We start from the raw sequence: 16100 nt of genomic DNA, 5'->3' as shown, positions 1-16100 counted from the left end.
TCTTCTTTCTTACTTCGACATCTGTTGATAACTTGTATTTGTAAATGCTTTTTTATTAAAGTTAGTTTCTCCTTTCTTACTTCGACATCTGTCGATAACTTGTATTTGTAAATGCTTGTTTATTAAAGTTTGTTTCTCTTTTAAACTCTACTTTGGTTTATTACCGTTGCATTTGTAAATGCTTACTTGTTAACGTTCACTTCTCCGTTAAACTCGGCCTTCATTTATAACCTTGGTATTTGTAAATACTTGCTTGTTTAAGTTCGTTTTTCTTTTGACTTTGGTATCTTAAACAGGAATCTTGTAAACATAAGGTTTATTCATACATTAAACTCTGTAGCCTTGCCAACCCTCCACTGGAACGGTCTACTATCAAACTCCTCGAATAAACCTTGACAATATTTATCACGGTTTCTGTAAAATAGTCCTCAAGGGTAATTTGACCTCACAGGAGTTTCTGCTCTGAAGCGCGCTCTGTCTCCACACAGCTGATTCCTTTCAGACCTCAGTTGAAGTGCGAAGCTTCCAGCTGGTGAACTCGTAACCTAGCAACCAACCGATTGCAAGACTACAACTGTAACTAACATTCAGGACTCACGACGGCCATCTTGAATCTTCTCTTCTTGATTCTTCCTTTGAAATAAGCCCAAGATTACTCTGCAAAACTTCTTCCAGTTTGGGCTTTGCTGTCTCCACTGAGGATATCTCTTTGCTTTTCTCAAGCATTTCTTTGATTTGATTTGGCAAGTTTGTGTGGTCATGGCACTTTGAGATATGCAGACATGAAGTTACTACCTCTGTCTGATACCACTTCCTTAGGGAAACCCGCTCTGGAAAAGATTCCCAGGATGGCCTTTGCCACTGCAGGAGCTGTAGTCCTTAAGGGTAGGCCTTCAGGATACTAAGTGGCATGGTCCACTACTACTAGGATGAATCTGTTTCCTGAAGCTGTTGGAGGGTCAATGGGGCAAACACTGTCAACCCCTACCCTCTCAAAGGGCACCCCAAATACTGGAAGTGGAATTAAAGGGGCCTTAGGTGTGCCACCAGTCTTGCCACTGGCTTGCCAGGTCACACAGGAGCTACATAACTCCTTTGTGTCCTCTGACATATGAGGCCAGTGAAACAGTGGAACAAATCTGTCCCATGTTTTACTTTGGACCAAATGCTCAGCCAAAGGAATGTCATGAGCCAAAGTAAAAAGAAGCTCCCTATACTGCAAAGGGATGACCAATCTCCTGGCAGCTCCAGGTCTAGGGTCCCTTACCTCAGTATAGAGAAGGTTGTTTTCCCAATAGACTTTGTATCACTGACATCCCCATTTTTCTGTTTGACAGCTTGCTGTCTGAGACCCTCTAGTGTGGGACAGGTCTGCTGTGCCACACTCAGCTCTTCCCTAGCAGGCCCCCCTGCACCCAAAAGCTCAGCAGTGTCAGTTGCCAGTTCCTCTGGTATGGGTTCTGCACAGGGAGAGGATTCCTGTTCCTCAAAAGGGGAATCTTCTGGAGAGGGAGTTATAGTGGGCAAGGATTTACCCTTTCTACCCCTAGCTTTTAGGAGCACTTGGTCCATTTTTCCAGGATCCAAGTTTCCCTGTCCTCTTTGCTTCTTGGCCTGAGCCCTTGTGAGAACAAAGATATGCCCTGGAATGCCCAGCATTGCTGCATGAGCCTCCAACTCCACTTCAGCCCTAGCTGATGTTTCCAAATCATTTCCTAGTAAGCAGTCTACAGGTAAATCAGTGGCTACCACAACTTTCTTCAGGCCAGTAACTCCCCCACCCCCACCAAGTTGAGATTCACAACAGCCATGAGGTGGCTAAGAGTACTGCTGACCAAGTAGGTGTTGATCAGGGGCAACCAGTTTCTCTATCACCATGGTGACAATGGCTCCTGTGTCCCTGTAGGCTTCAACCTCAACACCATTTATTAGGTGTAGTTGTTTGGACTTACCCATGTTAAGGGGACAAGCAACTAAGAAGGCAAAATCAATACCACCATCAGACACTAAAACAGCCTTGGTGGTCTCCCTAACAAGCCCAACCCCCACTACAGTACCAATGGTAAGCCCAGCTACACCCTTTGTCTGGCTATTTGTAGTGTTCTTCCCACCACCACTGCTATTGCTAGGGACAATGGTGGACGCAGTTGGGGTTGTGGTGGTGGGAGCCTTGGTGTTTTTCTTTGGGCAGGTGGGATCACTTGCCCAATGGCATTTACTTTTACATAAATAACACCATGGCTTCTTTTGATTGTGAGAAGAGGATTTGGACCCACCTTCCCCAGAGGATTTTTGTGGGCCTGATGAAGACTCAGAATTAATTTTGTCTTTGTCCCCACCCTTGTCATGAGACTTACCTTCCTTCTTCTTGCCATCCTTGTCACCCCCTGTATGAGCTTTTCTGCTCCCTCTTGTTCTGACCCATTTGTCTACCTTCTTTCCCAGTTCATTGGGAGAGGTCAGATCTGAGTCTACCAAGTACTGATGCAACAAGTCAGACACACAATTATTCAAGATATGCTCTCTCAAAATTAGATTATACAGGCTTTAATAATCAGTCACCTTACTGCCATGTAACCATCCATCCACATCCATCCATCCATCCGTCTGCAAAGTCTGTCCAGTCTTGAGAAGACTCTTTTCTGGTATCTCTGAACTTTATCCTGTATTGTTCAGTAGTTAAGCCAAATCCATCTAAGAGTGCATCCTTCAAAACTTTGTAATTGTTGGCATCACTCTCACTGACAGTAAGGAGTCTGTCCCTATCTTTGCCAGTGAAAGATAGCCACAAGATAGCATCCCACTGCCTTTGAGGGACCAACTGTACAATACAGGCCCTCTCAAGTGCAGAAAAACACTTGTTAATGTCAACCCCCTCCTTGTAAGGGGGGACAATCTTATGCAGGTTTTTTGAGTCTGTTTCTCTAACAGGATGACTATCAAGATTGCTGCTGTTTCTGCCACCATGGGGAACTAACCCCAACTTCTGCCTTTCTCTCTCTACATCTAAGGTTTCCCTATCTAAGGCCAACTGTTGCTCCTTTAGCCTCAGCCTGGCCTCTTCCAACCTCAGCTTTCTGAGTTCCCTGTCTAGGGCTTTGTCCTCAGGGTGGGAGGCTTGGGAAACCTCTGATACAGAGGTAATGTGAGAATGAGCCAAAGTGGACCTTTCTCTGACTGCCTGAACCCTAGTGACCTGGCCTTTAGGAGTGAAAGGTGTCCTACTGTTGTGTGACCCCCTCCCACTACCAGCTTCACTAGATGGCCTGTTAAGTGAAAGGCCTTTGGAAGTACCCTCCCCAGAGTTCACAGGACCCTCCCCTGAATCTGTCTGGGAACACCCCTCCTCTACCTCCTGATCCTGAGTTTGACCATTCTGTTTCTGGTCACTTTCAAGGAGAAGGATAAGAAGGAGCTCTTTGGCAGGGTTCTTACCAATCCCCAAACTTCTTTTCATACAGAGACCCCTCAAACTTTTAAAGTTAAGATTGTCATGAGCTGTTTTCAAAAATTTGGGAGTAACCTCTACCATAGACATGGTTTGAAAGAAAGAGGTTAGGGGTAAGAGAAAGAGTTTTGAGCTTTCAAGAAAAGAGAAAAAAAACGTTTAAAAACTTTTTAGAAAGCTTTTAGAGTGAAAGTAAGATTGTTGAGTTTACTTGTATATATTTCTAAGTATTAGGAATATGGTTTTCTTATGAAAAGCACCAATGACAAAGTGGTTAAGCAGTTACAAGTACTTATCCCACCGCTGCACCACCGATGTAGGAGGCTGGCCTGGCTTGTAGTGGGTACCAATGGTACTTACACCTTATGCCAGGTCCAGTTATCCCTTATTAGTAGAGTGTAGTAGTGTTCTAGCAGCTTAGGATGATAGAGGTAACTATAGCAGAGTGGCCAAGGCTGAACTAGGAGACATGCAAAGCTCATGCAATACCACTTATATCATATAGCACAATATCATAAGAAAACACAATACACAGAGTTACTAAAAATTAAGGTGACAATGTGCCAAAAATATCTCATAGGATATACTCCCTTAGGAGGTAAGTAACATACACAAAATATACAGACTTAACCAAATCAGGTAAGTAAAATAGTCAGACAGTAGTGCAAACACCGTAAAACACAATAGGATGCAATAGGCCTAGGGACAACACAAACTATATACTATGTCAGTGGAATGCAAACCACAAATGCACCCCTTGGCAAGTGTAGTGTGTAGAGGGTCGCAATCACTCACTATTAGCGCAATAAAAATGTAGTGCAATTAGCTGGAATATGACTTTCAATGGCAGCTGGAGGCAATAAAGGAGTGCATTTAAATGTATGTTGTGTGCATGCTTTAAGGTGAGTGTGGATTTACATGAGAGAGAGAGAGAGAGAGAGGGAGAGAGGCAGGAAGAGGGAGAGAGGGAGAGAAAGTGTGAGTAAGAACGTGTGTAGTTGCACACCCCTCATCATGGTGAAGCACTGTGGAAAGATGGCGATACAAGAGAGTTCAGTAGCAAACACACCACTGCACACCGCACATCCTGGTGAAGTGCCTTGGTGAGACGGTGACTCTACACAAGAGAGTGCAGCAGTGAACACACCCCTGCACAGCACTCACCCTGGTGAAGCGCCTTGGGGAGACAGTGACTCCACACAAGAGAGTGCAGCAGGGAACAGAGCACTGCGCAGCACTCATCATGATGAAGCACTGTGGAAAGATGGCGATACAAAAGAGTTCAGTAGCAAACACACCACGGCACACTGCACATCCTGGTGAAGTGCCTTGGCGAGACAGTGACTCCGCACACGAAAGTGCAGCAGTGAACACACCGATGCATTGCACTCATCCTGGTGAAGTGCCTTAGAGAGACAGTGACTATGTACAAGAGAGTGCAGCAGGGAACACATCCCCCTGCGCAGCGTTAATCCTGATGAAGTGTATTGGAGAGGCGGTGACTCCTCACTAGAGAGTGCAGCAGTGAACAGAGCCCGGCGCAGCACTCATCCTGGAGAAGTACCTTGGAGAGATGGTGATTCTGCACAAGAGAGTTCAGCAGGCAACACACCCCTGTGCAGTGCTCATTCTGGTGAGGCTTCTTGAAGAGACGTTGACTCCACACAAAAGGGTGCAGCAGTAAACAAACCCCTGCGCAGTGCTCATCCTGGTGAAGCGCTGTGGAAAGATGGCGATACAAGAGAGTGCATTATCAAACACACCGCTGCGCAGTGCTCATCCTTTTGAAGTGCCTTGGCGAGACGGTGACTCCAAACAGGAAAGTGCAGCAGGGAACACACCGATGCGTCACACTCATCCCAGTGAAGTGCCTTGGAAAGACGGTGTAGGAGGCTGGCCTGGCTTGTAATGAGTACCAAGGGGTACTTACACTCTGCACCAGGTCCAGTTATCCCTTATTAGTGTAGAGGGGTGTCTAGCAGCTTAGGCTCATAGATAATGGTAGCTTAGCAGAGCAGCTTAGGCTGAACTAGGAGACGAGTGAAGCTCCTACAGTACCACTAGTGTCACTTGCACAGTATCATAAGAAAACACATTACACAGATATACTAAAAATAAAGGTACTTTATTTTTATGACAATATGCCAAAAGTATCTCAGTGAGTACCCTCAGTATGAGGATAGCAAATATACACAAAATATATGTATACAATGCCAAAATATGCAGTAATAGCAATAGAAAACAATGCAAGCAATGTATAGTCACAATAGATTGCAATGGGAGCACATAGGTATAGGGGCAACACAAACCATACACTCCAAAAGTGGTATGCGAAACACGAATGGACCCCAAACCTATGTGAGCTTGTAGAGGATCACTGGGACTGTAAGAAAACAGTGAGGGTTAGAAAAATAGCCCACCCCAAGACCCTGTAAGGTAGGTGTAAAGTGCACCTACAACCCCCAGAGAGCACAGAAGTCGTGATAGGGGTATTCTGCAAGGAAAACCAACACCAGCAAAGCAACAACAGTGGATTCCCGGACCTGAGTACCTATGAAACAAGGGGACCAAGTCCAAGAGTCGCGACAGTGTCGAGAGTGGGCAGATGCCCAGGAAATGCCAGCTGAGGGTGAAAAGGACCTGCTGCTGGATGGAAGAAGCTTGGTGTTTTGCAAGAATGAAGAGGACTAGGAACTTCCCCTTTGGAGGATGGATGTCCCACGTCGTGAAGAAGCTTGCAGAAAGACCGCAAACAAGCCTTGCTAGCTACAAGGGTCGCAGTTAGGGTTATTGGATGCTGCTGTGGCCCAGGAGGGACCAGGATGTCGCCACTTGGATGAGGAGACAGAGGGGGTACCCAGCAAGTCAGGGAGCCCTCACAGAAGCAGGCAGCACCCGCAGAAGTACCAGAACAGGCACTTATAAGAGGAGTGAACCGAAGTCCACCCGAAGTCAGAAAAGGGAGTCCCACTACGCCGGAAGACAACTCAGAAGGTTGTGCACTGCAGGTTAGAGTTTTGGGGACACAGGCTTGGCTGTGCACAAAGGAAATCCTGGAAGAGTGCACAGGAGCCGGAGTAGCTGCAAATCACGCAGTACCCAACAATGCAGTCTAGCATGGGGAGGCAAGGACTTACCTCCACCAAACTTGGACTGAAGAGTCACTGGACTGTGGGAGTCACTTGGACAGAGTTGCTAAGTTCCAGGGACCACGGTCGGCGTGCTGAGAGGGGAACCAGAGTACCGGTGATGCGGTCTTTTGTTGCCTGCGGTTGCAGGGGGAAGATTCCGTCGACCCACGGGAGATTTCTTCAGAGCTCCTGGTGCAGAAAGGAGGCAGGCTACCCCCAGAGCATGCACCACTAGGAAACAGTCGAGAAAGCGGGCAGGATGAAGCGATACAAGGTTGCAGTAGTCGTCTTTGCTTCTTTGTTGTGGTTTTGCAGGCGTCCTGAGCAGTCAGCGGTCGATCCTTTGGCAGAAGGTGAAGAGGGAGATGCAGAGGAACTCTGGTGAGCTCTTGCATTCGGTATCTGAAGAATTCCCCAAAGCAGAGACCCTAAATAGCCAGAAAAGGAGGTTTGGCTACCTAGGAAGGAGGATAGGCTAGTAAGAAAGGTAAGAGCCTATCAGAATGAGTCTCTGACGTCATCTGCTGGCCCTGGCCACTCAGAGCAGTCCAGAGTGCCAGTACACCTCTGAATCCAAGATGACAGAGATCTGGGGGAGCTGGAGGAGCTCTGGGCACCTACCCTGGGCGGTGCAGGTCAGGGGAGTGGTCACTCCCCTTTCCTTTGTCCAGTTTCGCGCCAGAGCAGGGCTGGGGGATCCCTGAACCGGTGTAGACTGGCTTATGCAGAGATGGGCACCATCTGTGCCCATCAAAGCACTTCCAGAGGCTGGGGGAGGTTACTCTTCCCAGCCCTGACACCTATTTCCAAAGGGAGAGGGTGTAACACCCTCTCTCTGAGGAAGTCCTTTGTTCTGCCTTCCTGGGCCAGGCCTGGCTGGACCCCAGGAGGGCAGAAACCTGTCTGAGGGGTTGGCAGCAGCAGCAGCTGCAGTGAAACCCCTGGAAAGGCAGTTTGGCAGTACCCGGGTTCTGTACTAGAGACCCAGGGGATTTGGGGTGACAATTCCATGATCTTAGACATGTTACATGGCCATGTTCGGAGTTACCATTGTATAGTGCACGTGTGAAATGGTGTCCCCGCACTCACAAAGTCCGGGGAATTTGCCCTGAACAATATGGGGGCACCTTGGCTAGTGCCAGGGTGCCCACACACTAAGTAACTTTGCACCTAACCTTTACCAGGTAAAGGTTAGACATATAGGTGACTTATAAGTTACTTAAGTGCAGTGGTAAATGGCTGTGAAATAACGTGGACGTTATTTCACTCAGGCTGCACTGGCAGGTCTGTGTAAGAATTGTCAGATCTCCCTATGGGTGGTTAAAGAAATGCTGCAGCCCATAGGGATCTCCTGGAACCCCAATACCCTGGGTACCTCAGTGCCATATACTAGGGAATTATAAGGGTGTACCAGTATGCCAATGTGAATTGGTGAAATTGGTCACTAGCCTGTTAGTGACAATTTGGAAAGCAGAGAGAGCATAACCACTGAGGTTCTGGTTAGCAGAGCCTCAGTGAGACAGTTAGTCATCACACAGGGAACACATACAGGGCACACTTATGAGCACTGGGGCCCTGACTGGCAGGGTCCCAGTGACACATACAACTAAAACAACATATATTCAGTGAAAAATGGGGGTAACGTGCCAGGCAAGATGGTACTTTCCTACAGACGGTGACTCTTCACAAGAGAATGCAGCAGTGAACACACCCCTGCGCAGCGCTCGTACTGATGAAGCGCCTTGGAGAGACAGTGACTCTACACAAGAGAGTGCAGCAATGAACACAACCATGTGCAGCGCTCGTCCTGGTGAAGCGCCTTGGAGACAGTCACTCCACACGAGAGAGAACAGCAGTGAACACACCCGTACACAGCTCTCATCCTGGTGAAGCTCCTTGGAGAGGCAGTGACTCCACACCAGAGTGTGCAGCAGGGAGCACACCCCTGCACTGCGCTCATCCTAGTGAAGCTCCTTGGGGAGACATTGACTCTACACAAGTGGGTGCAGCAGTGACCACACCCCTGCACAACGCTCATCCTGGTGAAGTGCCTTGGAGTGGTTGTGACTCATCACAAGTGAGTGCAGCAGTGAACGCTCCTGCACAGCGCTTATCCTGGTGAAGTGCCTTGGAGAGAGGGTGACTCTGCACAAGAGAATGCAGCAGGGAACAGAGCCCTGGTCAGAGCTCATCCTGGTGAAGTGCCTTGGAGAGATTGTGACTCATCACAAGTGAGTGCAGGGGGACACACTCCTGTGCAGCACTCATCCTGATGAAGTGTTTTGAAGAGACGGTGACTCCACACAAGAGAGTGCATCAGTGAACACACCCCTGCGCAGTGCTCATCCTAGTGAACCGCTTTGGAGAGATGGTGATTCTGCACAAGAAGGTGCAGTGGTGAACACACCCCTGCGCAGCGCTCATCCTAGTGAAGTGCATTGGAGAAACGGTGATTCCGCACAAGAGAGTGTAGCAGGGAACACACCCCTGCGCAGCACTCAAAATAGATAGTATTTATAATTACACATATAGTTCTCCGTTACTTTTCCACATGACAACACCCCTAATTCTCACCAGGCCTGGAACGAACTTGTGGAGTTTTACTTTGTGGAATTCAGCAGAGTTACAAAACACGGGGAGATTTCGCAGAATTCCACACATGGGTAGCAATAGGCCTGTCGCGCAGCTCGCTCTGTGATTTAGCGCCAGGAGCTCGTTCCATGCTGAAACATCTTCACGAACGGCACACGTGGCTTGCCAGAGGGAGCAGCTTCTCCAGCTGATTTTGCTGCGCTCGAACACATTTTCTGCTCATGGGCAGTCGCGGCTGGCAGCGGGGTAAAGTGGCGGGGGTGGGGTGGGGTGAACAAAGCAAACAAAATAAATAAACGTACCTGAATCCCCGCTGCATCTGCATCGCTGCTCTTCTGGCTCCAGCAGGCACAGGCTCCCAGAATGCCCTCCGGTGAGTTCTAACGCTGCTCTCACGTTGCGGACAGCATGAGAGCAGTGCCAGGATTGCCCTCAGCGTCCTCACTTTGCGCTCCCAGACAGACTGGGAGCCTGTGCCTGCTGCCTCCAACCTGGCAAAGCAGCTCGGGTTGGAGAGAGCTCAGTGCGCATGTGGGATTAGCCGTCCTGAGACTGCCAGCCAAACCAACATGCGCACTGACAGCAGTGCCACCACTCCTCCTCCCTGCCTGTCATCCCCAAATGGCCCCACCCCCTAGAAAAATGAAACCATAATAAACATTTTCTATTATTGTTTTTAAAGTTTTGCAGCTGCTGCTGGCTGGGCAGCGACACTCCTCCTCCATAGCAGAGGAGCTGCTGTTGCTCATGGGGAGGCTTCCTGACTGTGAACCGTCGCAACGGCCTGTGACCACCTGCATTTGAATGAAAATCATGTTAGGGGATGCCAAATCTCGCTCACACTCGCCAACCTGCTGTTATTGAGCCCTGCACAAGAGAAAACGCTGGCGGTTGGCAGAACCTGGCTGGAACTCGGCATTACACATTTAACATGGAGTGGGCAAAATGCTGCCAGTTCTGCCGTTGGGGAGGAGTACATCGCTCACCCCTAATTTTTACAAAAGAATTCAGAATACTGTGTGATTTGTTTCAAATTAGATGGTGGGAAACAGTTAAAGTTAAGTACTGACAAGACAGAGATAGCCTTGCTGAAAAATCAGACCAGCTTTTAGAGCCACAATTACTGGCCTGGTGATCTGGGTCCTGTACCGACCCCATTACTCCCTGCCAAGAGTCTCGGGGAAGTGATGGATGACAACCTTACGCCTGGCACCCAGATGGGGCAGTGGTTTCCAAATGTGCTTTTTCACTAAATACTTTGAGGAAAATTGCACCTTTGTTATTCTTTGATAACAGGAATTGAATTGTCACGCCAGTCACCAACTTGAGACTTGACTATGCCAACCTGGCATATATAGGGCCCTGCATAAACTACAAATTAGTCAAAACAAAGCCCACGGCTGATTCTTCTCCTGCCCCGGCATTCACCTTCCACATCTGCATTGAGGGAGCTGCATTGGCTTCCAGTACAGGAGTGAGTCTGCTTGGAAGTATGCTGCAGGGTGTTTAAATGCTGGAACCATCATCCTGGTGGACAGAACCAAGACCCTCCCAGAAGTCTGAGATCTGGCCAGGCAGACCGGCTGGTCATTCCTAGATTTCAGAAACACTGGTCAGGAGGCTGAGATTTTTCAGTAGTGACCCCCTCTAAATCATTCAATCAAGGATTTTTAAAGTGCAGCAAATCACCTGTTGGCTTCTCAAGAATCTGCAAAAGCAAGGAAAAGGCAAGAGCTAGAGCTATGCAGCAGCACGGGAGAGCTGGGCCTGGGACCTATCAGGAGATCCCTGTGGGGCACGTGCCTTCTAGGGACAGTCTGTACATCACTCAGCACTATATAAGAGTGATGGAGCAGCACAGGAGAGCTGGGCCTGGGACCTATCAGGAGATCCCTGTGGGGCACGTGCCTTCTTGGGACAGTCTGTATATCACTCAGCACTATATAAGAGTGATGGAGCAGCAGCACGGGAGAGCTGGGCCTGGGACCTATCAGGAGATCCCTGTGGGGCACGTGCCTTCTAGGGACAGTCTGTACATCACTCAGCACTATATAAGAGTGATGGAGAAGCAGCACGCTAGAGCTGGGACCAGGACCTATCAGGAGATCTCTGTGGGGTACATGCCTTCTTGGGACAGTCTGTACATCACTCAGCACTATATAAGAGTGATGGAGCAGCACGGGAGAGCTGGGCCTGGGACCTATCAGGAGATCCCTGTGGGGTACGCGCCTTCTTGGGACAGTCTGTACATCACTCAGCACTATATAAGAGTGATGGAGCAGCACGGGAGAGCTGGGCCTGGGACCTATCAGGAAATCCCTGTGGGTACCTGCCTTCTAGGGACAGTCTGTACATCACTCAGCACTATATAAGAGTGATGGAGCAGCAGCACGGGAGAGCTGGGCCTGGGACCTATCAGGAGATCCCTGTGGGGCACGTGCCTTCTAGGGACAGTCTGTACATCACTCAGCACTATATAAGAGTGATGGAGCAGCAGCACGCTAGAGCTGGGACCGGGACCTATCAGGAGATCTCTGTGGGGTACATGCCTTCTTGGGACAGTCTGTACATCACTCAGCACTATATAAGAGTGATGGAGCAGCACGGGAGAGCTGGGCCTGGGACCTATCAGGAGATCCCTGTGGGGTACGCGCCTTCTTGGGACAGTCTGTACATCACTCAGCACTATATAAGAGTGATGGAGCAGCACGGGAGAGCTGGGCCTGGGACCTATCAGGAAATCCCTGTGGGTACCTGCCTTCTTGGGACAGTCTGTACATCACTCAGCACTATATAAGAGTGATGGAGCAGCACGGGGAGAGCTGGGACTGGGACCTCTAGATGGAATGCCTTACTTGATAAAATTCAATGGGCATAGGACAGTGGGACCTTTCGTGGAAAGTTGAAAACATGGCTATTAAAATAGGCTTATGATATTAAGTAAATTCCAATCAGGTCTTAACAGATCCTGCTATTTTTAAGCAGCAAGAAATGTTGGTGAATGAGCACTCTATAACCATTATTAACATAACATGACATGACCTTACCTGACATGTACACAGAACTGCGTGAGTTGGGCTCACCGCTACATATAATACTCCCAAAACACCCTAAAAGCCTCAATGAGCAGAGGATCCTACTGAATACAGGCAAGTCAGACATGTAAAAATGGCAACTCAGTCATGCAACTCACTCACAATTAATATCACTCAAGAGTCCCTAGATAGGTCCACACAACCAGAGCATCATCCGAGTCTACATCATGCTGGGCTTGACAAAAGAGTTTACATCTTCCTGGCAGGTGCGGAGCTTAGTCACTGAGGTTCGGGGGGTGTGAATCGCAAATTTCCCAACAAAAAACAGTATGCAGAAGGGTGGAGGGATGAGATGACCAAGGTTTGGGATACACAATTCCCAGGAGGAACCGGTTCAATACTGATTTGTACTAGTTGGGCCTCTGTCTAAGCTCCTAATAAAAAAATAATAAATTAAGACCTTTGATCAATAAGGACAAAGAGAACAACCAACAAAGGCATAGATAGGACACCCGACTCAAGCCCCCAGGCCTAACTCTCAGGGCAAGAATGCAATCACTTTACGCGGTGTCACACCCCAACCACTCCTCCCCTCCCAGGAAGCAGCACTCAAACAAGATTCAACATTGTTGATTGTGCAATTACTAAAGTGAGCCAATGACGCATTCTCTGCTGCGCCCTGAGCTGAAGGCTGAAATAAAAAAAGTCTAAAATAAACTGTTTTAATGCAATGGAACATGGTGAGAAGTGATGCTTTAAAGCTATGTTGCCTCAGTAATCAATAATGAATGACCAATCTTTAAAGACAGATCTTTATCTTTTGCATATTGACAGGATTGGATGAACTGTTTTATATAATGCTGCCTGAGTAATACATTAAGGCCCTCATTTTGACATCGTCGGTGAAAACCGCCTACCACCATGGCGACGGCCGCCAAAAGACCGTCGCCGCAGCTACCAGCCGTCTGACGTATTATGACCCCAGCCTGATTTCCGCCAGGAGAATGGCGGAAATCTGGCTGTGGCCATGCCGGCAGATGGCGGAAAGGTGGCGCTGCTGCCATCAGCAGCCCCACGGCAGAAGTCCACCACCAGCCATATTAGGACCCATAATATATCCTGGCGGTGTTTTGCTGGCGGGCGCTGCTGGCGATAGCAGCGCCCAGTCCCGTCTCCTGCCGGAGGACCCCCTGGTTAGAGGTAAGTTGGGTCTCCGCCAGCAGAGGGGGGCGAGAGGGGTTGTGTGTGAGTGTGGGGGTGTGTGAATGTATGTGTGTGCGTGAATGCGGGGGATGTTTCATGATGAATGATGAATGCATGTGTGCATGTATGGTGGTGCGAGTGCGTGTCTGTGGTGTAATGTAAATGCGTGGATGTGTGTGTGAAAGGATGAATGCATGCGTGGATGCATGTTGGAATGGGTGTGTGTATGCGTGTGTGTGTGTGTGAAGGGGGCGTGAATGTATGGGGGGTGGGGGAGTCTGGAGAGGTATGGGGGTGGTGGGTAGCTGGAGTGGGGAGACCCCTATCAGTGACAAGGAACGAATTCCCTGTCACTGATAGTGCCTACCGCCATGGTTTTCGTGGTGTTAAAAAAGCCACAAAATATGGCGGTAGGCGGGGTCATAATCCCACTGGCGGAACAGTGACGGCCGCCGGGCTGGAGATGGCTATCTCCAGCTCAGTGGCTGTTACTACCGTGGTGGTCGGTGTGGTACATTGGCGGTGTGACTTCAGCCACACTGCCAATGTTATAATGTGTCGGTATGTACCGCCAGCCTGTTTGCTGTACTACCGCCACATTATCGCTGACCGCCGTAATGACCCCCTAAGTTTTTTAAATAAATCATTTTAGTAGCTCTAAAATCTGGAAGAGGACAAGAAGCTGTGGGATGCACAGGAAAATGTTTAAGAAAAAAGATGCCCTGGAGGAAGCATGCTGGAAGGAGAGAAAACAATGGCTGAACATTTCATTTCAATAAGTAAACTTATAGGATAAAGCCATACTGGAGAAGGTCCACTTCACGGTAAAGCCCACAGTGGGTTCGTCGTCGAGCTGTTGGGCACCTGCCAGAGGGGACTCTGTGATGGTGTTGTTTGTTGAAGAAACAGCCGTCAGATATGACCCCTCAAAGCCTCCCTTGGAATCAACACTTCCGATGGACATGGTGGAGCCAAGATCGTTCTTCCACCTCCCGGAGAGATGACACTGCAGAGAGACAAACAGGAGCCATGTTCAGGTCCACAACCATGTAGGACAACATCCTGGTGGGTGGAGTCAGTGACAGTCGCTCTACAAGGTCGAAAGGCACCACAGCTTGTGATGCACCACAGCATCTGTGGATGCAGCATCTTGCGGCTTGAGCAGGGGCATAACAGAGGCCCCACAGCCCCTGCAGCACGGGGTCCGCAGCCTTACCCATACTGGAGGGGGCCCCCCGCAGCCCCTACTGATTAAGGTGTGGGAGACCCCTTCAGCTTATCTTGCAGAGGGGCCCCTCACATTTCGTTACACTACTGGGCTTGAGTGATGTAACACTACACATAAAATCACTTATTACAGACACTAAAGTATTGTCATACATAGTGGTTCTTCTCCAAAGAGGAAGAGAGTTATATTCACAGTGCATAATGCTTCACATTACATTGACACTGCACCCTCATTGTAGACTCAACACACTGCTGTGTTTCACAGATCTCCACAGTTGATGGGAGTTTGTTTGAGTGGCTTAACTTCATTGTGTGACTCGTGTCCCAAAATGCATGACCCTGTGGTGGTAAGGCATGTCTTTCCCTTGGCCTTAGCAAAGGTGTTGTGGTATGTGCCTTGACACAGTCCGTTTACCGTTGAAATGTAATATGTGCACTATGGTCTCCCTGCCCAACATATAAAGGCAAATATTTACAAGCCACCTGTGCCAACAGTGTGTCACTTTTTATGATGCCCCGGCAGCTCACAGTGCAGACACAGATCTTTGTGCATTTCCATGGCCTCGTAGATATGGTGTAAGGCAATGCAGCGCAAGTCACTGAATTGTCTTACACTGTGTCAGGGGGATGTTCCAGGGCGTGGTGGGGGACGGGGGTTTCTCACACAACACCCATGGATTTTGACACATTTCCAGATTGCAAAGACATGTAAACCTGGAAATGCGTCAAACCTGTACGCCTCCGCAGGGGAGGCATAGCAAGGAGAAAATTCTTCAGCACACATAGAACGAGAAAAAAGCCTCCATGGATTGTTTTTGTTCAGGAAGGGGAGCCTTTCTGCACAAAAGCAATTTGGCTAAGGGCGCTGACACTCTTGAATCATGGTGCAAGGTTGCCTGCGTTAGAGCTAGGCACCAAATTGTGCACCGGTGCTGGCTGATAGGACAGTAATGCACTGTATCTCATAGATGCAGTGGATTCGTGGTATTAGGCATAAGGCAGCTCAGCAAATAGACTTGTGGCGCTGCCCTACACAAACTCTTTTTAAATATGCCCCAAGTATATAGTTAGGGGCATATTTACGAGCCCCTTGCACCACCAGTGTATCACTTTTTATGACACACCGGCAGCACAAAGTGCAGACCCATATGTACGAGACCACGCAAAGCCACTTTATGTGGCTTTTCAAAGCCTTGTAAATATGGTGTAAGGCAATGGAGCATAAGTCACTGCGATGCCTTACACTGCATCAGGGGGCGTTCCATGGGTGTTGCCGTGTATTTCCCACACAACACCCACAGGTTTAGAGGCATTACCAGATTTACAAGGATGTGTATACCTGGGACTGCATCAAAACTGTACACCTCCCCAGGGAGGCATAATGAGAATTAATATGCTTATTTCTCCTTCTTTTTCCTCTTTCGTTGTGTGCTGCATTCTGCACAAAAACAATCCTGCCAACAA

At 48.7% G+C, this 16100-nt stretch overlaps 1 protein-coding gene across 1 annotated transcript in view; it reads right to left on the bottom strand.

The window, feature by feature from the left end:
- Window positions 1-16100, bottom strand: part of LOC138278828 (avidin-like) — a 48512-nt gene that overhangs the window by 13269 nt on the left and 19143 nt on the right. Inside the window, exon 2 of the mRNA XM_069219338.1 lies at window positions 14214-14415. Coding sequence (XP_069075439.1) covers window positions 14214-14415 — 202 coding nt within the window. The remainder of the gene's footprint in view (window positions 1-14213; window positions 14416-16100) is intronic.

Source organism: Pleurodeles waltl, unplaced genomic scaffold (genome assembly GCF_031143425.1).
Source record: "Pleurodeles waltl isolate 20211129_DDA unplaced genomic scaffold, aPleWal1.hap1.20221129 scaffold_65, whole genome shotgun sequence".
Classification (NCBI taxonomy): domain Eukaryota; kingdom Metazoa; phylum Chordata; class Amphibia; order Caudata; family Salamandridae; genus Pleurodeles; species Pleurodeles waltl.
This window is presented reverse-complemented; position numbering and strand designations above follow the sequence as displayed.